This window comes from Eleginops maclovinus, chromosome 1 (genome assembly GCF_036324505.1).
Source record: "Eleginops maclovinus isolate JMC-PN-2008 ecotype Puerto Natales chromosome 1, JC_Emac_rtc_rv5, whole genome shotgun sequence".
NCBI lineage: Eukaryota > Metazoa > Chordata > Actinopteri > Perciformes > Eleginopidae > Eleginops > Eleginops maclovinus.
The window spans coordinates 2,809,360-2,835,430 of record NC_086349.1 but is presented as its reverse complement, the minus strand read 5'-3'; the positions used below and the strand labels follow the sequence as shown (position 1 = coordinate 2,835,430).

At 39.2% G+C, this 26,071-nt stretch overlaps 3 protein-coding genes across 4 annotated transcripts in view; 1 reads left to right on the top strand and 2 right to left on the bottom strand.

The window, feature by feature from the left end:
* The first annotated feature begins 1,332 nt into the window (after nt 1-1,332).
* emd (emerin) lies at nt 1,333-6,648 on the top strand. Its single transcript, XM_063886378.1, has 7 exons — nt 1,333-1,445; nt 2,782-2,860; nt 3,349-3,447; nt 4,074-4,111; nt 4,204-4,229; nt 5,766-5,825; nt 5,927-6,648. Exons 2-7 carry the CDS (start codon nt 2,782-2,784, stop codon nt 6,120-6,122), a joined length of 498 nt encoding a protein of 165 aa, XP_063742448.1. The 5' UTR covers nt 1,333-1,445; the 3' UTR covers nt 6,123-6,648.
* Nucleotides 6,649-7,741: 1,093 nt separating this feature from the next.
* Nucleotides 7,742-12,991, bottom strand: si:dkey-93l1.9 (uncharacterized protein LOC562339 homolog). 2 transcript variants are annotated; one of them, XM_063886359.1, is made up of 4 exons: nt 12,280-12,991; nt 9,394-9,628; nt 8,327-8,465; nt 7,742-7,938 (listed from the first exon to the last, which is right to left on the bottom strand). In XM_063886359.1, exons 1-4 carry the CDS (start codon nt 12,340-12,342, stop codon nt 7,857-7,859), a joined length of 519 nt encoding a protein of 172 aa, XP_063742429.1. In that variant the 5' UTR covers nt 12,343-12,991; the 3' UTR covers nt 7,742-7,856. The 2 variants fall into 2 exon arrangements, with proteins under 2 accessions (XP_063742429.1, XP_063742436.1); XM_063886366.1 differs by having other exon boundaries at nt 8,327-8,462; nt 12,280-12,980.
* Nucleotides 12,992-18,606: 5,615 nt separating this feature from the next.
* Nucleotides 18,607-26,071, bottom strand: part of LOC134871481 (HAUS augmin-like complex subunit 7) — an 85,319-nt gene continuing 77,854 nt past the window's right edge. The window contains exons 2-9 of the mRNA XM_063894213.1: nt 24,749-24,864; nt 24,585-24,655; nt 24,424-24,485; nt 21,696-21,886; nt 21,076-21,190; nt 19,911-20,123; nt 18,903-19,014; nt 18,607-18,811 (exon numbers count right to left, since the gene is read on the bottom strand). Coding sequence (XP_063750283.1) covers nt 18,750-18,811; nt 18,903-19,014; nt 19,911-20,123; nt 21,076-21,190; nt 21,696-21,886; nt 24,424-24,485; nt 24,585-24,655; nt 24,749-24,813 — 891 coding nt within the window. The 5' untranslated portion in view covers nt 24,814-24,864 and the 3' untranslated portion in view covers nt 18,607-18,749. The remainder of the gene's footprint in view (nt 18,812-18,902; nt 19,015-19,910; nt 20,124-21,075; nt 21,191-21,695; nt 21,887-24,423; nt 24,486-24,584; nt 24,656-24,748; nt 24,865-26,071) is intronic.

Below are 26,071 nucleotides of genomic sequence, written 5' to 3'. Positions count from 1 at the left end.
TTTCAGCTGCTGCTTTTATCATAATACTTCCATTTAAAGTCAGTTGCTGGTTTTGCATCATAAAAACGTGAAATATGAAATAGAGATCAATCATTCATTTGTACCGTTTATATTATTTTATAAACATTATTAACATTAAAACGTGGCTTTTCAACAGCTAAAACAGTCAACAAGAGTGTATCAACAGTATGAAAAAGATTTTAAAAATAGAGATGTCTAATAAAAATTAATAATACCAAAGGTTTATCCCAACCACATACAGAGGTCTGGGACTATGCGTGAATTTCCTCAAATCTTAGAAAAGCCTATGAGCTGGGTGTGTTGCACTGGAAGGCCCCTGTAGATGGCACTATATTAGCTTTCCCTAAAAGTAGGGCACTGTAGATGGCCCTTTGTCAAGACTTATCTACCACAGGACCTTCCAAGAGGGCTGTTTTGGGGGATTATAAATGTGTGCTTTTAATATAATATGTATCATAAACATAAACCTTAAATCTGATGAAAAGCTGTCAGGCCTTTTTCACCTTTCAAAGAAGCGAGCATGTACTAGTAATACAATTAACTTTATTAGATTCAAGTGTTTATGAGAGTTTCTCAGTGTGCTAGCGAACATTATCAGGAGTCAAGCAGCTAAAATGGAACACAGCCATCCTTTCTTGTATTATTGACATGGGTCCAGCTGGAAGAAGTACTCAGAAGTTGTACTTAAAAGTGCAAGTACAAGTAAAAGTCCTGCATCCAAAATATTACTCAAGTAAAAGTACAAAAGTGTAAGAATCAAATATACTTAAAACATCAAAAGTAAAAGTGCTTATTTTGCAGATTGGCCAATTTCGGAATAATATACTATATATTTTAATTAGAAATATTGATATAAATAAATACTTTATTTACTGCCGGGAAGCATGTGAATGTTACTCCAGATGTAATTTAAGTGTTAATTTTATTTCACATCATTAATCCAAATCGGTAAAGTAAAGGTGTTAAATAAATATAGGAGTCAATGTACACCATACCTCGGAATTGTGCAGTACAAATTAGCATTAAATGGAAATACTCAAGTAAATAACAAGTACCCTCAAAATTGTACTTAGTATACGAGTATAGTAGGCCTACTTGAGTACTCAGTTACTTTACACCACTGTATGGGTTTCATACTTTGGAAAGAAGTTGTGAAAAAGACTGGAAGTAGTCTATTTAATAGGCTTTAGCTCCACTGTGCATATTTTGGTGCACATTTCTTAGATATTCCGTATAAAATAAAGAAGCATTGGACACTTTAATGAAGGAAATGCGTAGTTCTAACAGCACACTGAGGAGGCTCGTAGTATTGAAGTCGTGCCAAGATACGTCGTCCGGATATGCCAGCAGCTACACCCACTTACTGCTCCCTGCTCCACAGCAGCTCCTTTTAGCTACAATTTCCCTCGTTTGTCTTTCCAAAGGTAAGTCTGATACACTAACGTCAACGTTAAGCTAGCAAAACAATTGTTCCCCCCTTTTAATCGCGTGCGTTTTAGACTCGTGCAAGATTTAAAAAATAACATTTTTAAAAAGCGGTTATGGACACACAGTGTGGCAGGAGAAGTGTAACAGTGAATAACAAAGAGAGTGGAACTGGGACAAATTTGCTTTACTTCAAATGTTGCTTTTCGTTTAAAAACTAAAAGGTGCAACGCTATGGAACTCTCTCCCTACAGACATTGGGTCTGAAGTCTCTGTAGAAGTTTTTAATGACCAACCAAGACCCATCTTTTTAAATTGGCCTTGTGTCTCCTTGAGATATGTGTGATGTGGTATGTTATGTTTGTTCCTTTTGGGACTCTTTGTGTTTTGTTTTTATGTTAATCTTAAACTCTGTCACACGTTTTAATTGTATTCATGTTTCTGTGTTTTTATTTTTAACTTTTCTTTTTTCTTGTGAAGCACTTTGTGAATTGTATTTCTGTGAAAGGTGCTATACTAAACAAACGTATCATTATTATTTACTGCGGGTGCAGATTGCGCCACCATTGTCTGTCCACTGGCTACGAGTCTCTGTTTCTGTTTAACAGTGCTGTAATGTAACCAAGTACATTCAAGTACTGTACTAAGACATTGTATTGTATTTTTACATGTTGCCCCTTTATACTTTTAATTCACTACATTTTGTAGGCAAAGGTTGTACGTTTTAATCCACAAAATGTATTTTACATAGCAGTGGTGGAAGAAGTATTCAGATCGTTTACTCAAGTAAAAGTGGAAATACTACAGTGGAAAGATACTCTGTTACTACTAAAAGTATGCAAGTATTAAAAAATTAAAGTAATTGTTGTGCTTAATATCCCATTTTATAATAATATATATACATATATTAATTGTAAGAGTTATTATCCATGCATTAATGTGTTGATCTCTGCTGGTAAAGGTGGAGCTAATTAAGTACTTTATACTGCTGCTACCCAGTAGTGTATGAAGTTATTCAAATAAACCCCACCTTTATTAGCAGAGGTGAACATGTTAATGCACCAATAATATTTTTTAAATAATACAACAATAGCTTAAAATGGCCATTTTTTCATTTCGCATACATTTACTTTTGGTAATTAAAGTATTCTTTATGCTTATAAAAATTGTAGTTAAGAACAATTTTGAATGCAGCATTTTTACTTGGAACTGAGTGTTTTTACACTGTAGTATTTCTACTTTAACTTTAGTAAATCATTCTCCCACCTCTGGTTCATACATACCTGTTTCTTCATATCTATATGTTGACATATCTGTCCCTTTGTCTGTCTGCAGATGTCTTTGAAAGAGAAAAGTGACGAGGAGCTCAGCAAGCTGCTCTCTGAGTATGGCATCAAACATGGACCCATAGTCGGTAAGCAAGTTCCCACAATACTAATGATGTTTAACCAGTGGTAAGTGTTGGAGGGAGAACTGTAATTATGCTATTATGATTATTGTAATAGAGAGGAGGAAGATGATGGCATAAAGAAACAATGAGAGCCTCCATGTGTTCACTGTTCATTGCACAGACCAAAATAGTATTACTGTATTTTTTCACAGTAATATTTACCATATTTTAATTTGCTCTAGTTCTTTACATTCTGTTTTTGTCCAATGTCTTGTTTTTCTTACCGGTAGAGTAATAATCCAGTTTTTTAAATGTATTTAAAAATTAAATAGAATCAAACTCCTAATCCATATTCATAATATACAGATTCATTTGACTTTTCACATGATCGATTTTGTACTTTTCTCTGTGTGTGTGTGTGTGTGTGTGTGTGTGTGTGTGTGTGTGTGTGTGTGTGTGTGTGTGTGTGTGTGTGTGTGTGTGTGTGTGTGTGTGTGTGTGTGTGTGTACAGACTCTACACGGAAGCTGTATGAAAAGAAGCTTGAGAAGGCCATGGAGGACGCTCCGGCGGAAGTACCCTCGCCTGATAAAACGTACTACAGAGAGGAAGGTATGCTACCTCTCACTGGATTCATATTTATTTGTGGGTCTACAGCAGTAGTCGATGATGTTGCTTGGCACCAGAACATTTTAGGGATTTTAAAGAAGCGGGTGGATAGTGGTGGGTGGGTTTGGATGAAAGGGTCAGCTATTATCATGTAAATGTATCGGAGGCAGAGTGAATAAAGGAGGCAGGTATGGGGGTGAAACAAAAAGCGAGCTTTATTAAAAGCAAAGCTGGTAACAAAAAGGCCGGGTCACGTAAATACACAAAAGAGCAAAAAGGAAAAACTACCAACCAGGGACACGACACATCGGGCAAGACATCCACAGAAACAGCAGGAGACATTGACGACAACCGGACAAGGAACAAGAGGGGAACAGGGACTAAATACACAAGGGTAATCACAAGACAAGACACAGCTGGAGAGGGGAGGAGAAACACAGGGGCAACAGGTGAAAGCAATAACACAATCAGACACAGGAGGGCAAACACAGGAAGTAACACCAGACAAGAGACAAGAAGGAAGATACATCTCAAATAAACTAACAAAAACCCTATCACCATGACAAAAAGACAGTGGAGTTGATAAATCTGTGCCAAATTGTAATTATGTGTCTTTTTTTTCTCTATAGCGGAGGAAGTAACCTACATCACATACCACCACAGCCCGGTGAGTCCTCATGTCCCATCATCCCTCTGTGCCTGTTTCAGGTCCCTCTGTCACTGTAAACAATCTCACAAACCTCTGTTTTCATTTCCCAGGTCAGACAAGAGGTGCATTCTGATGTGTGAGTACAGTCTTAACACACACACATATACACACACATAATGCATTTGTGGAATAATGAGACCTAATTTAACAAAAGTATATTTGTGCAATGTGTTTAACATGCAATATTACATTTTAATGATAACAAGTGAAGGATGATATCCACATACCAACATCAGTTTTAGGATTTGGGAAGCGTGTTTGTAATATCCAGAAGTTAAAAGCAAATATAATGCTAAAAAAAATCTACATTATAGTCGCATGGCTGCACATAGCCACCGCTAAGCTAAAGGCAAAGTTAGATCTGATGAAGTTTAAATGTCTCAGATAGTCACTTGTTAGCAACTGCTGTTTTTAAAGAGTCCTCTCCTGCTGATGTTCAGGTGTATATCAGTATGTAGCATCTCTACTTTAAAGAGTCCTCTCCTGCTGATGTTCAGGTGTATATCAGTATGTAGCATCTCTACTTTAAAGAGTCCTCTCCTGCTGATGTTCAGGTGTATATCAGTATGTAGTGTTTCTACTTTAAAGAGTCCTCTCCTGCTGATGTTCAGGTGTATATCAGTATGTTGTGTCTCTACTTTGAAGAGTCCTCTCCTGCTGATGTTCAGGTGTATATCAGTATGTTGTGTCTCTACCTTAAAGAGTCCTCTCCTGCTGATGTTCAGGTGTATATCAGTATGTAGAGTCTCTACTTTAAAGAGTCCTCTCCTGCTGATGTTCAGGTGTATATCAGTATGTAGTGTCTCTACTTTAAAGAGTCCTCTCCTGCTGATGTTCAGGTGTATATCAGTATGTAGTGTCTCTACTTTAAAGAGTCCTCTCCTGCTGATGTTCAGGTGTATATCAGTATGAAGAGTCTCTACTTTAAAGAGTCCTCTCCTGCTGATGTTCAGGTGTATATCAGTATGTAGTGTCTCTACTTTAAAGAGTCCTCTCCTGCTGATGTTCAGGTGTATATCAGTATGTAGTGTCTCTACTTTAAAGAGTCCTCTCCTGCTGATGTTCAGGTGTATATCAGTATGTAGTGTCTCTACTTTAAAGAGTCCTCTCCTGCTGATGTTCAGGTGTATATCAGTATGTAGTGTCTCTACTTTAAAGAGTCCTCTCCTGCTGATGTTCAGGTGTATATCAGTATGTTGTGTCTCTACTTTAAAGAGTCCTCTCCTGCTGATGTTCAGGTGTATATCAGTATGTTGTGTCTCTACTTTAAAGAGTCCTCTCCTGCTGATGTTCAGGTGTATATCAGTATGTAGAGTCTCTACTTCCCGCCCCTTAGAATATCATGTAGAATGTGTAAGAGCGCTAGCCAAATTCGTATAACAGGACCGCTTTAAGAGCTTCGGACATTCACCAGTGGGGTATTTAATGTAGAACAAAACATGATTTTTACTTTTAGCATGAGTTAACGACAGACCTTATTTCAGGCATCTTACCAAAACACATAAAAAAAACTGTTGACTTCAAGAAAAAGTAGTTTCTGTGTTAAAGGACCCATTCCTGTTCCACTCTATTGCCTAATTGAAATGCAATTGTTGAACTTTTCTCCATTCAGTGTGAAACGAAGAGGCAACGCTGAGCCAGATCAAGAGGAGGAACCGGTCCAATACACAGAGTAAGTTTAAAAACTAAAAACTAAAGTCCAAAAATTAGTGTTGTATTTGGGCAAACAGGAATATCACCCGCTCTCAATGTCTTCTTCCCTCTGTGCGTCAGGCCCCCTGTCCAGATCACTAAAAGAACAGCCAATCACAGCGCAGCACCACGATTCAAGGAGCCTGCGAGGGAGTCAGGCTGCAGCGTGTGGAAGGTGATTCGGCTGCTGCTGCTGTTAGCTGTGTTAGCAGCTGCCGTCTACTACGCATACTGCCGGGTGGTCAACAATGAAGAGGCTCCTTCTGGGATTCAATGACCGGATATATGTTGTAATGATGATCATTCCAATTCTTCTCAGATAGTGTCAACAGTAGAGAGAGTGACCACATGCCATAAAGGCTACAACATTCTAGTTTGCTTAGTGTCACTAAGTCAGTGAAATAAACAAAACCAGACAAAGTATGATCTTGTTAGGAATAGCCTGATATGTTATTCATGTGTCAGTGTTTCCCTGACCATTGTATTGGGAGTGGGGGCTATTAGAATCCCCTCCCCCTGACCACCAAGAAATGATTGATTTCAATCATTCGGCTTTTATAATAAACAGATATAATATAGAAATGTTGTCCCTCAATCATGTTTAGTTCAATAACTGCATTCCTGAATGTAGAACTGTTATTTTGGCGGTGAAGGTTTTATTTTTTTACTCTGATTGGTCCAACTTGAGAGCAGATTGCCTGTCTGTGTCTATATATATTGTGTGTGCTTTGTTAGGTATTTGACAATGCTTGAAATAGATCCAAATATTGCACAATTAAAATCTTTGAATAGCTTTTAATACACTTTGTGGATGTTTTGTCTTTTCTTTGCTTAAGTTAGTTTTTTTTCACCCAGCACCTGTAGATCTTACAAGGGAAGTGCACTTTTTTTTTCTTCAGTGTAGCAAGACGCACTTCCAAAAACCATACCACGTCTGAAAACCAAAACATACAACAATATGTTGCTCACTGTTGGTCAAGGTGACCCAAAAACATCCTGTTCCTGCTCAAAATGTTGCTATTTTTAATAAATGTGATTTTTCCCCAAGAACACACACACACACACTAGTTTATATTGACACAATCCCTCATACACCATCCTCTGGCCCAAATACTCACTGCAGCAACAATGTGGATTAATCCTCCACTGAAAATAGTCCCAAACAAATACATTCTTCCACCTTCAATAGAACCAGTGGGCTTATGGCTGAGAGTGACAGACAGGTTACGGCACCTTTAGGGAATATTTTGTCGATAATAGGAAAAATAAAGAATAATGTACTCTCCTTTTCTTTTTTTGTCTTCCCTCAATGCATACATTTTTATTTTGCAGATGCTCTATGATTTTTTATTTACTGTGAGATATACAGTATGTGATGATGTCATGCTGCACAGCAGGCAACAGGCCGTCTTAACACCAAGTCCAATCAAAAATCAAAAGCTGTTGTCTGAGTCGGTTAATACATAGAATTATTCCATAAAGTCTCCTGGTCTGAGAGAGTTTTTGAGCTTTCTGTAATAAAATCAATGGAGAATAATTCCTAAAGGATGCAAATATGCAATGAGCTAAATATTTGCAGAATAAACCTATGTCCATGCATACTGTCAAGTAGTAAGAACACAGTTATTTTTGTTTAAAAAAAAGTAAGATTTATTCAAACAATCCCACATGTGAACAGAAATACGTTATATTTACAGGGTAATAAAATGTGTTGTGCGTTAGTCTGTTGGAATCTTATGAGGTCAGGCAGTGGTCATCAGTTTAAGTTTTTGGTACTTAATTGGTGGTTAGGGTTAGTCAAGGATAGTCCACGGTCACTGAGGTAATCTGGATCTCCGCATGAATCCACAAAAGCCTCTCACCACTGATGTGATGGTAGATCCACTAAGATCGGGTGAAAGGTGATTCAGGAGCAGGGAGCTGATCAGAAGTTACAAACGGCTGCTGGTACCATAGTCTTAGATTTGAAGGCTTTGATATATCAGATAAGGGCTGCTCCGGAGACTGACGACTAAAAGCCCGAAGTCATGTTGAGGTCGTTGGGCAGGAGGGAGAGATGATGCTCTGGCAAAATCACAGGTGTCATTGGTGACCTGGGAGAAAAAACAGGAACAAGTTTTACGACTTAAGAAAGGTTTCTGGATGGGATTTGTGTATTACCATGTACAGAAAAGCATTAGAACTACAGTTATTTCTGTTCTGCATAAATAAACCAACGAACAAAACTGGAATAGAGTCAAAATGTCAAGACAAATGGTTTTTTTTGGCATTTACTGGCCCTGATACCAAGATAAAACATACTTCCTCTTTATGCTAAACATCCTAAATGTGTTTTCAATTCATTCTTGACATTAAGATTTGATCCTGGACATTTTGATCCACTTTCGACTGTATTTTTGGCCTCGTCGGATTTGTTCTCAGCACTTCCTCCTGTCATTGTTCCTCTTCATCCCTTTATACTCTTCCGTAGTAATGGCCTACCTGGCAGTATACCCCTCGAATCCCAGCGCTGTGATGAAGATATTGATGAGGACGGTGAAGAAGACGAACACTGTGGCTGCGTTGTTCATCCTATTTAACTTGGCATGTTTCCTCACATCGTTCAGATCGTACTTCACTGCTGTCACAGAATCACATGAAGTGCAAAAACTAAATGAGCTGCATGAAGCTGACGAGCAAGAGGAGCAGAGAGAAGACCTTGTGACCTTTTTATTTAAGATTTTTCAAGATTAGACGAGGATGGATTGCCCTCTCTTGATAGATCATAATCAGTCGGCATGCTTGGAAAGTAACAGATTACATGTAACGAGATTAAGTGATCAGGATACAAACAAAAAGTAACTGTATTCTCTTACAGTTAAATTAAGAAAATGTTTTATCAGACGTTACATTTTTCAGAAATGGGGTTATTAGGAGGATTACAACATTCAAATACATTTTAAAATAAATATAAATGTATTATAGGTAGCCGTACTGCACAAAATGTTGGTTTTCATTCAGGCTACTTTTTATTCTTCATTTAATATTTATATATATGTAGGTGGACATTTGATGTATTAAACAAAAATGCTTTTAATAAATGTTTTAAACTAATACAGCATTTGTAGACTATACTAATCTGTGGGCCTAAAATATAAGAGGACACATCTGATACAAAATATCCTGTTTTCTTCTTTGATCGTATTGTTTTGTTGCTTTACATAATAACCTAAAGTATTATTAAACATCTTAATACAATATATTTTCTCTCCTATATATTTGCATTGCATTTAATATTGAGGTAAACCAAAAGTAAAAGAAAGTAGTCTGGTTACATTACTTTTATATTGTGATTAAGTTACTGATTACATTGTTTAAAATGTAACTAGTAGTTGTGACAAGTTACATTTTAAATGAATTCTCTTAACCCTGTCAGTAAGCATGTTAAAACACATGCTTTTGATTCTTTACACTTTAAGATTCATAGATCAGAGTTAAGCATTTGAAGTTAAAGAAAGATGGAACAGAGGGAATAATAACAATGGAGACAAAGAGTCTGAATGACTTGCCGATAAAGACGAGGAGCAGCCCCACGGTCACTTGTAAGATGATGGACAGAGACAGCAGCACAAGAAGGGGCAGGTAGAACCGGTAGTGAGGCCCCACGTAGAGAACGGTCTTCAGCTGGGACGAGTTGGCCATCAGCAGGGCCACGTCCAGCATGCTCTGAGCCGCAGTTTTCTTAGTGGCATAGTGATTCAAGTTGATGGACCGGTACGCTTTCCCAGAGCGGGCTGTCCCCGCCTGCAGGAGAGGAGAGGAGAGGAGAGGTCAGCGAGAATGTTCCAGGTCACACAGGTGCTTAATCACATGGATGAATTACTGAACCTGGCCAAAGAAAAATCTAATAATTGAACACAGGCACAGGGGACAAATGTGTCAGTGGAGCCCCTGGTCTTCAGTATAAAGATACAAAAAAGGACTCCAAAGAGACACAACACAACTACAAAAAGATACACAACTTCAAAAAGACATAATGCAACTATAAAGAGACACAAAATAATAAGAGACACAAAACCACAAAAAAGAGACATAATGAGACTACAAAGAGACACAAAACAACAACAAAGAGACACAATGACACTACAACGAGACACAAAACAACTAAAAAGAGACACAATGAGACTACAAAGAGACACAAAACAACAACAAAGAGACACAATGACACTACAACGAGACACAAAACACAACTAAAAAGAGACACAAAGAGACACAATGAGACTACAAAGAGACACAAAGCAACAACAAAGAGACACAATGAGACTACAACGACACACAAAACAACTACTAAGAGACACAAAACAACTACAACGACACACAAAACAACTACAAAGAGACACAAAACAACTACAACGAGACACAAAACAAGTACATAAAGAATTAAAATGACTAAAAAAGAGGGCCAAAACAACCACAATAAGAACAAACAAATACAAAGTGACAGAATATGTCAATAAAGAAACCCAAAAACATGAGAGATGCATCACAACTACAAAAAGGCACAAAAAGAACAAAAACAAAGCATCCATTCCTTGCCCTACAGTATGTAGGACAGGGGTTTCTTTATCCGCCATAATCTTTGCAAGCACACATTACACCTGACAGTGAAGGATAAAATGACTAACAATGTTTGGTTTTTTTGTTCTCTTTCACAAATTAGATTTGTCTGTGTTCATGCGTCATGAAACTTTAATGAAAACAAAGAGACGTGTTATTTATTTTGTTACCATGCTCTCTATGTACTCAGGTTGTCAGAGGGAATGGGAGTGGCAGAGCGACAGGTAATAACTTGTTGGCGGGTCAAACACATATACACACGCCACACACTGTGGGACATTCTCTTCCTAAATCTATTTAAAAAACCTGGCAATTTCTTACACAAACTGTTACAAATCAGCTGAGCATCTGTTGTTTGACGGTAAAACCAGAGGACAGGTCAATGTGTATGTCCCTCTGCACCACTGAGAGAAAGTGTGCTTTGTTTGTTAAACCACATCAGTGGTAAAGGGTTTTTCACACAGCAAGGAGAGATGTTCCACCTGGGTGAGACTCTGTCTGAGTCACAGCTTTCATTCATCTCGATAAACAGCTGATAGCTTTGGAAAGAAACACTGATTTCACAAGCCACCGCTGACATTCCTGTGAACAGAGAGTGGTTTCCAACCTGGGGGTCACACGTCTTCTGTAGCTTGTACTTTTTCTGGATATTTTCAGCCTTTTACAACTATTCAGATGAAATGTCTGTCTCCGGTTAAACTGATCAACATCCATATACAAAGCAGCCACTAAGAGGGGTTCAATAAAAGACACCATTTTGGTTTTGGGAAACAAAAACAGTTCGGAACCATTGTGACACGCAATCGGGGAGCCACAGGCCAGGCTGACCTGTGTGTTGGCTCCTCTCTGGGTGTTTCTCCACATACGTCATCATATAGTCCAATACAGTGATGACTGCAGGCAAAAGAGGAACGACTTCCAGGTGTTGTCACTAAGATCTCCAACAGCTCGAGTTGCGTATATTCACATGTTTACAGGATGTGTCCGTTCAGTGCTATGATGAGTAGCGAGAACACATGATGACTACTTGTTGAAGTTCGATGATCATCTTCAGTACATCTGCACTTTCAGAATATTGTTATTCCTCTGCTATTCTCTAACTGCAAAAAATATACAATTAAACCCTTACTAGATGTTCCATTCATTGATATTAAGGGTCATAGCTTAAGTGATTTATCAAAAATGAAGGCTGCTGCTTATCATTTCCATCTGATTGAATTACTATCTATTCTCAGCACATAATGAATGTCAGTTTTTAAGTAAGTGAACAAGCCTGTTGTAAAAGACAGAAAGGAATAAAGCAGAACATAAAATAAAGAACCTGAAAAGACAAGAACACAACAAAACGAAAAACCATAGAACAGAATAGAGCAGGACTGAACATAAAACATAACAGGAAGTAGGTCATTAAATATAACTAATTAAAACAGAAAAAAAGAAAGATAATAGAACACAACATAAATTAGAATAGAATTGAAAAAAATGTAAATAAAGCAGACGATAAATAGATAATATAGAACATAACAAAAATGAGAATAGAACAGAATCTAAAATAGAATAGAACGGACCCTTTAATAGAAAATAAATAGAACCGAAAATACAATAGAAAATAATAGAATTGAATAGAATTAAACGAAACATGAAAAAGAACAGAACATAAATTAGGACAACATTTATAAAATTGAATCGGACATCACATAGCACAGAAAAAAGCAAACCATAAGAATAGAAAAATAATAACAGGACACAGAGAAGAACAGTAAGATGAAAAATAATGGAAATGAGCAGAACATGATAGAGCAGTAATGGAAGACGGGTTGCCAGTGTGTGTTGTTTACCTCTATATCCCCCAGTGTATTCAGAGCTATGTCCTCTCCGTTCGGTTTGAACGCAGCCTCCATGATGCAGACTGTCGGTGTCTACAGGAGAAGCTCTTCCTGCTGCATGTGCTCAGAGCTCACTGTAGGAGACTCAAAGAGAGAGTTTAGGGAGTAGACAGGCTCAACAAGTCATGCAAGTCCTCCACTTACAGGAACCCTCCCACCATGAGTCACCTTCTTCCAGAGAGGTGTTTTTTTAACAGGGACACTTCTTGCTTTTGTTCTATGCAGCATGTTCCCAGCATTAAGGACTCTGATGGATTATTCACGAAATGTGTCTTTTTTGTTTGTCTACAACAGTAAAACTCTACTTGATGCAACAATGTTATCTAGAAATGTCACATATGTAAATATAATTATAAACACACAAGATCATTGTTCTGCACAATGATTACTTAACATGTTCATACTTTAAGTACATTTGACTGATAATACTTTTCTACTTTTACTTAAGGACTTTTACTTGTTATGAAGTATTTGGACAGTAATGTATTGGTACTTTCACTCAAATAAAGCTTCTGAAAACTTCTCCCACCACTGCTTATGTTCTTGGGCGCTGCTCATGTTGGAGTCGATCATCAAATCCAACATGAGCATAATCACTCAAATTTTGATGGGAATGTTAAGGCGGATAAAGCAGTGAAATGGGATTTAAAGAGGGGGTGTGGTCACATCCTCACATCCCAAAGTGACATCCCATCAAAGTAACAAGCTAAAGTCGTGACAAATCAAAACCATGTGGGAGTGTAGGAATTTTTAAAACATAAGCCTCCAGTGGTTTGTAAGGTCTGGAGGATGAGGTAGGAAAAGAGGATAACAAGGCAATTTAGAACAGCTCTCTTTACGTGGGAAGCATTACAATTGGAAGAGTGGAAATTGTGGAGAGCAGGAAAGGTGGCATGTTTTCTTATATGCCAAACAAGTATGATTGGGAGCCAGCTGTTTTAAAGAATGCATCAAAATGGATCACAGATGACAAGTGTTGGACACTTTGTAAATAGGGCTATTTTAGAATCAACAAGACTTATGAACAGAATTTGAGAGGAATTATTCATTTGCATTCCTTTTTATTTGTTGAATTTATACCTTGTTTATTCCCCCTCCCCCAAGTCACGTTTAAGCTGGTAACACCTTTTTTTTCATCAAATAAGGAGCAAAGGGTCCGTTTGTGGAATGAAGTGACTGCAGAAATGTGTAGTTTGTTCTTTCATCCAGTGAAGTGGGGCTTAACCTTTACATACTTGCATATACTGTATGCAGTGACGTGCGGTGAGGGGGAGGCAGGTGAGGCCGTGCCTCACCTGTCATCATGAAAAGTAAAATGAAGAAATACATTTAATGATCATATTTATCCAGTTGTTTGTATTATAAAGTTATTTTCCTTTTAATTTCACCAGTTTTACATTATTTTGATCCAAAATCGCTGAATTTTCATATTCACGTTCAAACACTGAGAACGGCTGCTCGGTGAGGCACCAACCTGCTGACATGCTATACAGTGAGACTGTAACTGCTGTCTGTCTGTATGTCGCTATTAAAATGTTCAAACACCCTGGCTATATTAACTCATTTCCATACTTTAGCTGGTGTATATAATATACAGTGTTTTTTGTCAACTGTATGTCTGTAACGTGTCTCTTGTGCTGAGCAAAACCGCTGCGAAGAGAGACTAGGTGAGGCACGCAGTTCTCCTGCCTCATGGCAGTGGGTGCTAGTGAGTCCAGTTAAAATCTGATTGTGATGACGTCAGTGCCTCACCAGCCATGAACTTCACCGCACGTCACTGACTGTATGTCAGGGTTGGATTCGAGTCCCCACTCTTCTAGTCCAATTCCAAGTCTGAGTCACCTAGCAAGAGTCCGAATCGAGTCCTACTCATCATAACCTGTGCTTGAGTCCGGGTCTGAGTCACCCCAAGAACAGTCACGGTCGAGTCCGAGGCATCATTACCTGTGATCAAGTCCGAGTCCAAGTTCAAGTCCCCCAAGGAACAGTCCGAGTTAAATCATCATTGCCTGTGTTCGAGTCTGAGTCACACGTCCAAGTCACATGCATTAATCTGAGCAGATTTCTTTGTTTACATTAAGCTGCTGACATTACCATTCCACTGACCTAACATAACCATCACCGTACCGGATGACTTTTAACGCTCGTACGGAAAGTGGAGGGGAACATTTGGGCTCTGGAGAAGGATGTGAAGCAGAATCTGAAGGAGGTGGTGGGGAAGGAGCTGCCCACACAGGTCAACGAGGTCACCATGACCTTGAAGGTCAAAGGTCACTTTGATAGTGAGCTGAAACAATGGATTGCCAACAAAGGCTTCTGAGGGGGAGGAGGACTGTACCATCATGATGATCAGAGAGCTGCCCTGTGGACATGGAAAGGACTGGCTTGTCAACACCTGGAGACATGTCCTATAGAACTTTAAACACCTATTTCAATCCATGAGGAAGGACAGCTTTGACTACTGCACCTTTATTAGTGGAATGCTGTGCAACACTATTGTTCTTCTTATCTTTATTCTTCATCTTCATCTTATTTCAATCGAAAACGTAGGTTCTCTAACGTCAGCATACTTTCAGCTACAGAAACCATTCAAATATCAAAATATTGAGCGTAATCTGGAATCGATTGGAAACTTTCAACTTTTACAAAATATTTAAAACTTTTGTCACAAAGTAGACACTTGACAGGCCAAATTTGTAATCACACACAGTCAAGTTCTTGGTTTATAAAATGTATTTTATAAAAGTTTTAAAAACATGCAATAACAAAATACATTTAATTGTTTCCTTTTCTAGATTAAAAAGGATCACAATAAAATAGTCCAAAGATTAAAATAGGTAAAACGAAGGGATCAGGGCTTTACCCAGCTACTGGCCATAGACGAGGAGAGAGAGGGAGAGAGAGGTGAGAGAGAGGTGGGGTCCGTGCGTGCCTCCAGTTACCAGCACGCTCTTCCTGGTCGAGAAGGCAGCGCTGGGGTGACGATGTGCGCGTTTTTCGTTGCGGCATTAAATTTAACTGCTCGTATAGCTACTCCCCCGTCGTTCCGTATTCAAGCGTCGTACCGTCTTGAAAGCCAATTTCCTGCACGCCCGCAACGCGTCCGGTCCTCCCTCTCTCCTTCTCCCGGAGTCATTTATTAAATCAGTCTTAATTATGGGATGTGCTTCAGGTGCGTCCTCAGGTGTCTCATCAGTGTCCCAAATAGCCTGCCAGGTGAATCAAACACAAAACAAAAGCACTGCACTCCAATAATATTTCAGACACAACACCATAACTCATATTATAAATAAAACATGCATAAACTGGCTTTCTGGCTGCCCTTTGTGACACTTTTTCAACTATTCAACTTTTGTAACTCTTTTTTTTCCCATTCAACTCAATTGGAGGAACCTTCAACTCCTCTTTTACCTACACCTTGCGCAAAATGCTACTCCTTCCACTTTCAGCTAGAGACTTCATTCCAGCTTTAAAGCAGTCACAAGACCTTCAGCTATTAATCTCTTTCAGCTGTGTTTGATATCTCTTACATTTTTTGAGATACAAAACCTAGTTTGGAGCTTGGTAAAGAGGCCTTCTTCAGATTTTAACATTAGTGTGTATTGCGCAGCTCGTTGACGGTTAGAGTGCGTGATGTCACGAGAGCTTGAAATTCGCCCTTTTTTTAAAAAACCTGCCGTAATTCCAAAACCCTATACTCCTGGGACACAATTTTACGCATGAATTGTAGGAAGACCTCTTTTAGTTTGAAAAATAAAAACAATTCAAGCAAAAAACTTGTAAAGAAATGTCTTTTGAGGGTACCAAGTGACAAAAACTTTTCACATGTCTACATTAAGTCCCATTGTAAATGTTGCCTCATCTTTCATCAAAGCACCAGCAGCACAACTTTAGATAAACTGCCAAATGAGCCACTATCCACTCATCAGGTATCTGAGATGCTCTGAGCGTTGACATTTTACCGATAGCTGCTACCGTTTTCCAACATTAGTTAAAAATGTAAGAGGTTTATTTCTTATTCAGATCAATGGAAAGGCTCTCCTGTCACCGATCACTGCAGATCTCCATGGAAACCTCTGATCGCTGGACACGTGCGCGCGCGCAGGTGTTTAGATAAGCTGCTCAAACACAAACACACAGACTAGAGTTTAACAGACTGTCTCAGCCTATTCTCTACTGTCTGATGGAGACTTCATACTGAGTTTAACATGTTACACATATTGTACAAATTATTGGTGATGTGGTTTTAATTCAAAAGTATGCAGTTCAAATATTCTGCTGCTTTTCCAGAGTGTTTTTACTTTATTTTCTCATCTAAATACACATTCATTCACTACTACTTACATTTAATATCCAACTCCTTCAGCTTCTTTCAGCTACAGAAACCATTCAACTATTAAATTATTCAGCTATTTGGCTGTTTATACAGCTACAGTCACCATTCAGCTTTTTCCACAAAGTTCAGCGTCACATTTTCAGCAGCTTAAAGCATTCACACGCATTTTCAGCAGGAAATGCATTTTCTAGTTTGACTTTAAGACACCACAGACTTGACTATGGGATTTAACATACACATACAAGATTCAGAATGTATTGTCATAATATATACACAGCTATGGTGTAGTTGTGTAATGAATGACAAACTTTGGTCACAGGTTCCTCAACACTGCAATTACAAGACATACAAAATAAATAAAAAACAACAATAAAAACTTAAATTCGTGCAAGCAGTTGTTAGCAGGCTTATTGACTGTGTAATGAAACTGTCTCTGAGTCTAGTGGTTTTGGTCCTGATGCCACCGTACTGCCTGCCAGACGGCAGCAGACAGAACAGCTTGTTGCTGGGATGATGGGGGTCTTTGATAATCCTGTGGGCTTTCTTCCAGAGCCGCTGGGAGTAGGGGACCTCCATGGATGGCAGCTCCACCTCCTGGTGATGTGCTGTGCAGTTTTCACCACCCTCTGTAGAGCCTTATAGCTGAGGGCGGTGCAGCTGCCGTACAAGGCCGTGATGCAGCCGGTCAGGATGCTCTCTATGGTGCACCTGCAGAGGGTCAGGATGCTCTCTATGGTGCACCTGTAGAGGGTCAGGATGCTCTCTATGGTGCACCTGCAGAGGGTCAGGATGCTCTCTATGGTGCACCTGTAGAAGATCAGGATGCTCTCTATGGTGCACCTGTAGAAGATCAGGATGCTCTCTATGGTGCATCTGTAGAAGGTCAGGATCCTCTCTATGGTGCATCTGTAGAAGGTCAGGATGCTCTCTATGGTGCACCTGTAGAGCGTCAGGATGCTCTCTATGGTGCACCTGTAGAAGATCAGGATGCTCTCTATGGTGCATCTGTAGAGGGTCAGGATGCTCTCTATGGTGCATCTGTAGAAGGTCAGGATGCTCTCTATGGTGCATCTGTAGAAGGTCAGGATGCTCTCTATGGTGCACCTGCAGAGGGTCAGGATGCTCTCTATGGTGCACCTGTAGAAGGTCAGGATGCTCTCTATGGTGCACCTGTAGAGGGTCAGGATGCTCTCTATGGTGCATCTGTAGAAGGTCAGGATGCTCTCTATGGTGCACCTGTAGAAGTTGCAGAGTATCCTGGAGTCCAGTTGAACCTAGGCAGCCTGCGGAGGAAGAAGAGCTGCAGTGGAGCTGTTTTGATGATGGTGTTTGTGTGAATGGTCCATGTCAGGTCCTCAGCGATGTGGACCCCGAGGTCTCTCCTGATGATCTATGCTTTAAGGCACTGAGGGATGTGAACAAGAGAACTTCTGTCTGTATGTCCAATCAGCATATCTCTAGGAGTCTCTCGATCCATTTATTTACAATTCAGCATAATCACCAACATTGCTCAGCCTGTTACCATTCTTGAATTCTTCATCTGAGATGAGATGGGTTAGCTTTTCTGTTAAGGCTAATGTGATTTAACTATATCTTATATCATTCATCCATCACATATTTCATTTAAAATTGTAAAAGCTTGTAAAATAACAAGGCCTCAATTAGTTTCTGGAATACATTTTCAATAGGTTTTAAAATGCTGTGATATGAGAAGTAGAATATCTAACCCTAACCCTAACAAGATCTGCGCAAAACTATTCCAAATCTTAAGTAATAAGTGTCATTTTGAACCTTTAATTTATGTTATTTTAAAGTTGTTCTGAAAGTGAATTCTGAGGAATTTCTGTTGATCAACTTGTTGCTGCAGCCCTAAAAGACAATCACAAAATGTAAGAAACTAAAACTGAGTGATGAATCACAACATAAAACTGTCTGGATAACAATTGAAGTTTAAAACATTGACATTTATTCAGCAATACAATATAAACATTAAAATAGAGTACGGCAAAGGACAAAGAAAGGGGGAAATATAAAAGGAGGATTGTTGAATTGTGAATATACAGTTACTATTGCATTATGTCAGGGATCAGGAATGAAGCAGGGAGAAGACGTCTCTTATTCGCCTGGTGAGTTCCTCCAGTCGATCAGCTGCAGAAAACACAACAGAAAGGAACACGTATTTATCAGCGGAGAATTGATCTATGTGTGAGTGTGTAAGTGAACAAGGACATTCTCTTACATAAGCTGTGCTTCTCTCCTCTGCTCCGGTAGCTGGGCTGTGTTTTGAGCTGGTTTACCTCCTCAGTAGTGGATGCAGAAGCTTCTGACACTTCTTTTAGCATTTCCAACTCCTGAGAAAGAAGAAGCACACAGCAGGAAGTGTCAGGACCAAGTTTCTTTCCAAATTTGATTAGAATTTTTTAATAAGAAGTGTTTGAATGAAGCTTCATACGTTGTAGAAGTTGTGAGACAAACTGATTCTATCTCTGATAACAAAACGTGCGTGTGAATTTAAGCAAAGCAAACATTCAACTAACGTGGGAGGACGTAACTCTTTCATTCTTCATCTTGACGCAGTGATACTGTCTCACTGTTACTGTGTTATTGTGAAGGTAAAACACCACAGTCAAGGCAGAGATGATTTCTAGTGTTGAACAACAGAAACAGGGAATTATCTCCTCAGAGTTTGCTACGACCTAATAATATTCAATTGGAATAAAGTGATTCATCGGTTCAGATAAGCGAGTCCTATTTTATTTAAATCCCTTCTTTAACAGATAAATGGTTGCTTTTTGTGCAGCATACAGACAGATTTTTATTATAGTATATAACTTGTTTTCGCTAAACACCAAAAAATAAGGAATGAAGCAGAACTTTTGGTTTGATAAAAACAAGTTGAATAGTGGGTACGATTACATCTGTGATTTTCATTACATTTACCTTTTTGGATTTCCCAACACTCTGGTGCTATCAGAAACGTTAGCATTTTATAATCCTACGCAGCCACCACTGAATCTATTTGTTCTACTACTATAATTATAATAACATTAGTGTAGCTTTATCTTAATCTGCAACAGTGCACAAACACAGAGTTTTAACAATAAAAATCATGAGATCTGCTGAAATCAAATGTCAACGTTCTGATAAAGCTGCAAAGCTTGGAACTCTACAGTATGACTTTTTCCTACAGGTCAGGCCTGTGTTGGAAAGATTTTTGAATAGTGATGCTCAACAGATGAAGGAGTACCATAATGAAGGCCAGCAGCAGCACGTGTATCCTCTGGAAGACGTGGGTCTCTGTGCTGAAGCTGGGGGGGTCTCTGCTGCAGTAAGCTCTCAGGTCTGTTTCAAAAACATGGCTGAAAGCAGCCATCAACATCTGGAGGTCACAGGCTGCCACCCTTAGAGAGCCCGGAGAGAACACACCGGGACTCTGAGTCTCACTGCTCAGGAACTCACACTGAAGAGGACAGGAGGAAAGATTTGAGAGAGAGACAAATATTATAATTCCAACATTAGCAATTGAGTTCTTAAAACCTAGTGTAATGGACCTGCAAGACTGAGTATGCTAACAGGCAGGCAGAGATCTGCCTTTGCTTTGTAGAATTCTTTCAGAACTGTGAAGGAGACAACACCAAAGATATAACGGGGAAGAGTTTTCTCCTAGTATGCTCTACACCAGGGGTGTCCAAAAAAAAACCCCAGAAAACTATACCAAGGTCTGCGCCACTCTCTAAAGGTATATTGCCTCATAAGTTAAGATAAAAGTTAGCAAAATCCACTAAATGTAGGTAAATTATGCTCGATACTACGGTGAAAAAAAACCAGCTTGCATCACAGCTTCAGCCTCAGATTGCTTATAATGAGGGGAAATAGGAAAGGAATATTTCAAGCTTACTATGTAAATAAATTATACGTTTTTTTATCAACTAAGAATGACTGAATTTATTTGAAAAGCTACAGACATGAATACTGTGTAATATATGTGTACATATTATTTCATTACACTTTTATAATAATGACAATGGGCCGCGGTTGGACCCCCGGACCATAGTTTGGAGACCCCTGCTCCACACATTTAACAAACACGATATGCCGTAGAAAAAAGGTTCATTTTACCTAAAGCAAAACATGGTCTGTTGGAAATGATCTCCGGGGCACATTGTTCAAGAGAATAATATGTGCACTCCTGAAATAATAATTGAACATTTTCTCTGTGTGTGTACATTTCATTGATTTCTTACTCATGGTGGAAAGGAAGATCATTTTAGTTTATTTTAATTACTTCGTTTATTGATTGTTAATAACTTGAGATGTATTCTTGTTGTGTCTGTTGAAGAATAGCCAATGCTCATGCCGCGGCTAACGTGGATCCTAATAAAGACAAAACACAAAGCCACTGGAACACGTACCTCTGACTGCAGCTTCTCCAGTGTAGACTGAGCGTGCTGCAAAGGAGCGGCTACATCCTCAGGCTCTTCTCGACTTGATCTGTGGGACAATGATTTGGTACTATTGCGTAAAGCCCTGTGAAATAAAGAACAGCAGTCAGAGACATGCAAAGACACTGATGCTGCAGGCCAACGACAGGGAACCATATGAAGCGCCACCAAACTTCTATCAGTCATATTGAGTGATGCAGGAACGAGTCCTAAAATCCATAAATGAGTTAGCTTTTTAACTCTTCTAACGCTTCTGTGTGTCATGAAAAAGGCGGTTGCTAACAAGTGACTAAATGCGACTAAAAATCATCCCCCCGAACATTAGCATCCTTTAGCTTTGAGGTGGTGATGTGCAGTCATTGGAATGTGATTTTTGATGGTTTTTAGCTTTTGACATCTGGTGATTGCATTTACGGCCCAAAAAAATCTGAAAGTGGTGGAGATTAACATGTAATTCTCAAAAACGTGTGCCTACAAAAATACATTGTCACTGCACCAATCTTTCGGAAGAAATTGAGAATGGCGACATGCTGCAGATAAAAACGTGAAGGGTGTGTGTGCAGCAGGCTGCTCAAAGACAGCATACGTACTTGATGTGTGCAGGCCAGGGGTCCAGGGTGGGTGTGAGCATTTGTGTGAAGTGAGGCAGATTCTCGGCAGCGTAGAGCTCGTTCAGCAGCGCCTCCTGATTCGTTCTGTGCCCAGCAGACTTCTCGCAGGAAGGAACTAAAGACAGCAGCTGCTCCAGGAACTGAAGCTGCCGGTGAGGACTCGCATCACCCTGGAGACATGCTTTGATAAATCATACAGACCAAACAAGACATTTGAAGTTTATTATAACTAGGTCTTTACGATAAGGACTTCTCTTACACTATAAAGGACCTAGTTGTTGCCCCCTCTGTTAATATAAGTATGTCAAAATAATAGACAAAACAGCAAGGATTTTTGTACCATAGGAGGATTTGGGCGCTGTTCTGTCAACAGAGCCTGAGAGTCGTATGGTTTATTTTATCCTTTTAATACACATATTTTAATCATTTCTTTTCATTCCAATTCAAACGTCTGAATATCTGACGAATAAAAGTGTTTTGTCTTTTGAAAGGGCGTATTTGTCTTACTCTGCTATATTTTTTTTATGGCATTTGGGGCTTAACAAAGTTATTGTGACAAGCTTGATTGGAACACATTTTGAATATCTATGTATATTAATTAGGCACGGCACGGTTTTGGTGAAAAAACCGAACCGTACGGTTTGCTTGCCACGGTGCGGTGCGTCTGTGCACCGTACGGAGTCCACGTTTTTTTTTTTTTTTTTTTTTCTCCAGACGTTTGACGTTGCATTGTAGCCTAATGCCCGTATGTTACCACGTGGTTTTCATTCGCGCGAAAGAAGCGAAAGCTAAGAGGTCGAGGTGTGTCAGCGTGTACAAACATGGCAAGTGGGAGTGGAGAAGGCGGGCCGCCCAGGCCGGAGATAGAGGATGCTCCGGGGTTGTTTAAATCAGGTGTGTGGGATCATTTCGGATTCCCCATCACATACGATGATACTGGCAATAAAAACGTCGATCGAAGTATTACAATATGCAAGCATTGCAAAACTCGCATTGGCTACGCTAGTGGAAACACTTCCAATATGTCCGGACATTTACGAAGACTTCACCCAAGTGTGTCCGTAGAGGTGAGGAGAGGAGAGCCAGCCAAAAAAACATTCACAATCAGTGCGGCATTTAAACAGCCTATGGCTGGGGACACAGCCAAGGTGAAATCAATTTCCAAAGCTATTGGTATATTCATCGCAAAAGACATGCAGCCCTACAGCGTGGTGGAGGGTGAAGGCTTTATGAATATGGTGAAGGTACTGGAGCCGCGGTACGTCATGCCCTCTCGCAGATACTTTGGCACCAATGTGATACCCAAGTTATATGACGAGACAAGGGAGGAAATAGTGACGGAGTTGTCTTTGGCATGCCACGTAGCTCTGACGACGGATGGATGGACTTCTAGGTCCACGGAAAGTTACCTGACAGTGACTGCCCACCACATTAATCCCCAATGGGAGTTACGAAGCTGCGTATTACAAACGCGCCCAATATACGACAGCCACACAAGCGAATTTCTTTCCAAAAAGCTACGATTTTTTTACAACACAGGCAAGAAGCACAAAGCCTTTCCAAGATATAATTCGTGAAGAGGTCACTTCATACAAGGAAACAGGCTGCATCTCTGTGGATGAAAATCCCCTCACATGGTGGAAGACCAACGCACGTATCCCCATGTAGCAAAGTTGGCACAACGTGACCTGGCTGTCCCAGGTACATCTTTGCCAAGTGAGCGGGTTTTTTCCACAGCAGGGGACATTGTAACTGCAAGTAGGTCTCGTCTCTTGCCAGAAAATGTTGACAAACTCATTTTCATGCAGAAGAATATGAGAATTAAGTGAAAGGGGGAAGGCTGTTTTAAACAGTGCAGTGTTTGGTTCTATTGCAATATTTTATACTGATTGTGTCTGTGTGTATTTTGTTCGAAATTTTGTTAATATAACAGTGGCACTTTAAGTTTAGATACCAAATCCAGCCATATGTTTCAAAGCACTGCACTTTAATTTCAAGTGAAAAAAATACATCCTCACTCTAAGGGATTAGAAGAGTTGTTGATTTTGTTTTCTGTTAGGCTGGTTGGATGGTGGGCTCATATTATGTTTACGGCCTCATGTTCTCATAGGCAATTGTGTTCGCCTGTTCAAAGGACAGCAAACATTCCTGACACTTATTTTGAGTAATAAAGTAAAACATGTTGAAATCATCCATGTCTTCCCTCTTGCTCTATCAAAATACTACCTTTCTGAGATTGTTAAAACAGTGTGCTTAGAGTCAATTGAAATTCAAGTTTGTGCATTATTATTACATTATAACTATAATTTTATACCCTTTTAAATGCTGTATCCTAAACTATGGTTAGTAATAGCATCTGCCTAAGAATATTCTCAGAGACAGGGCTCCTGTTATAAACTGGCTGTTACCAGAATGGCAAGGACCAAGTTGTAATGCATTGCTAAAGGCACTGTGTAATGTCATAGAAGTGTTGTGCTGTGGTAGTAAAATCTTTTCAGTGACTATTACAGTGTTCCACTGGTGTAACGGTGTGTATTATGGGGCTACGATAAAAAAGTAAAAAAAACACCAAGAACCGTACAAAACCGTAAACCGTGGACCTCAAACCGTGATACACCGTGATACACCGTGAACCGTGAGTTTTGTGATCCGTGCCACCCCTAATATTAATTGACTACATTTACACTTGTTTTATGCAGCCTCTCACCCTGATCAGGTCCAGGTCCGCTGCCCTGCACAGCATCAGCTCCTGCCCCAGCATAGCCATTTCTGTGAGTAGTACATCAGACCAAAGCAGAATAACTATAGGTGTTTATGAAAATACATGCGAGACAGTTAATTATGTACCATTGGAGACATCAATGTTACCTTTAATCTGAACATCTGGGTCTTTGGATCTCATAGATATAGCCTCGGAATAGGCGAAGTTTGGGTTAATACTGTAAAGACACATGTCAAGATAGGGAAAAGGAATAGCTGATTAGCAAATCATTTTTGATATAAGACAACAGGTGTTATGTGTCTTACTGTACCTGCTGCAGATCCACGCCAGGATGTCTGTGCGGTGCTGGGAGGGGGTGCAGAGCAGCTGCAGCATGCTGTCTGCTTCCTGCAGGTACAGACCCTCCACCAGGGGACAGGACGCAGTCTCAACAAAGACAGAACCACAGGATAGTACATTTTAAGAAAATATAATCTTTATCATATGTAATTCTATGTTATAGCAAAGAAGATATGTAGTTTAAAGGGAAATTATATTGATGTAATCAACATAGAAATAGCCTCAAGGGTTTATATTTATATTTCATAGCTGTGTCCAAATTAAAGGGCGTTAATACAGTTTAATATAACTGTACCTTACACTATAACATTACAGTAGCCCTGATTCACTGTTATACATGTGATCATGTACAGAATGTTACTTGAGGTCCATCCTTCTTGCAGCGGTCAGACTTTACAACCAGCATGGCCCCTGGTGTACCCCCACACTTGCACTCACACAACTTTAGACTATGACACTACTGTTACACTTATGTGCAATTTGTAGTTTAGTAGAATCTACTTTGAATGCAACTTGTAGAATTGAATAAATGTACTATTTCTTATTTTACTATTTTAGATTTTTTGTGCATGACTTTTTATCTAACAGTGTTGTATTTTACTTCTTTTTTTAAATGTATCTTCACTTTTGCTGCAACAATGAACATTTCCCTTCTGTGGGACAAAAAGTATTCTGATTCTGAACATAACTTGGGACAATAACCATAAAAAACATTTACCTGGTTCAGGTTGAGAGCCGAATGTTTGAAATGTACAGATAAATTATTTTTTTGACAAGTTTCCCAAAGAAAACCAAAATATTCATACACTATTATTTGAGTTTAGATCTCAGACATCCAGTGGTGTATTGTAATAGAGTACATTTACTTAAGTTCTGTAATTACATATTATTTTGAGGTACTAGTACTTTACTTGAGTATTTCTACTTTATGCTACTTTCTACTTTTTCTCTGCTACATGTCAGGGGAAAACATGATACTTTGTTTGACTCCACTACATTTATTTGAACACTCACAGTTAATGTGTATGTACAAAAACTAATGATATGCTGATATGGTACAGGGCAGTACTGTACTGCATATTACACAGTATTTTGAGAACTGTGAAATGATCCTTTCTACATAACGAGTACTTAGTCATGTTGTACTTTTAGATGAAGTTTATGTTGATGCCAATACTATGTGCTTTGACTTCAGTAATAAGCCTTGTACTTGTAATAGAGTATTTTAAGACCATAGTATTTGTACCTTTACTTAAATAAAGGATATGTGTACTTCTTCCAACACTCCAGATAT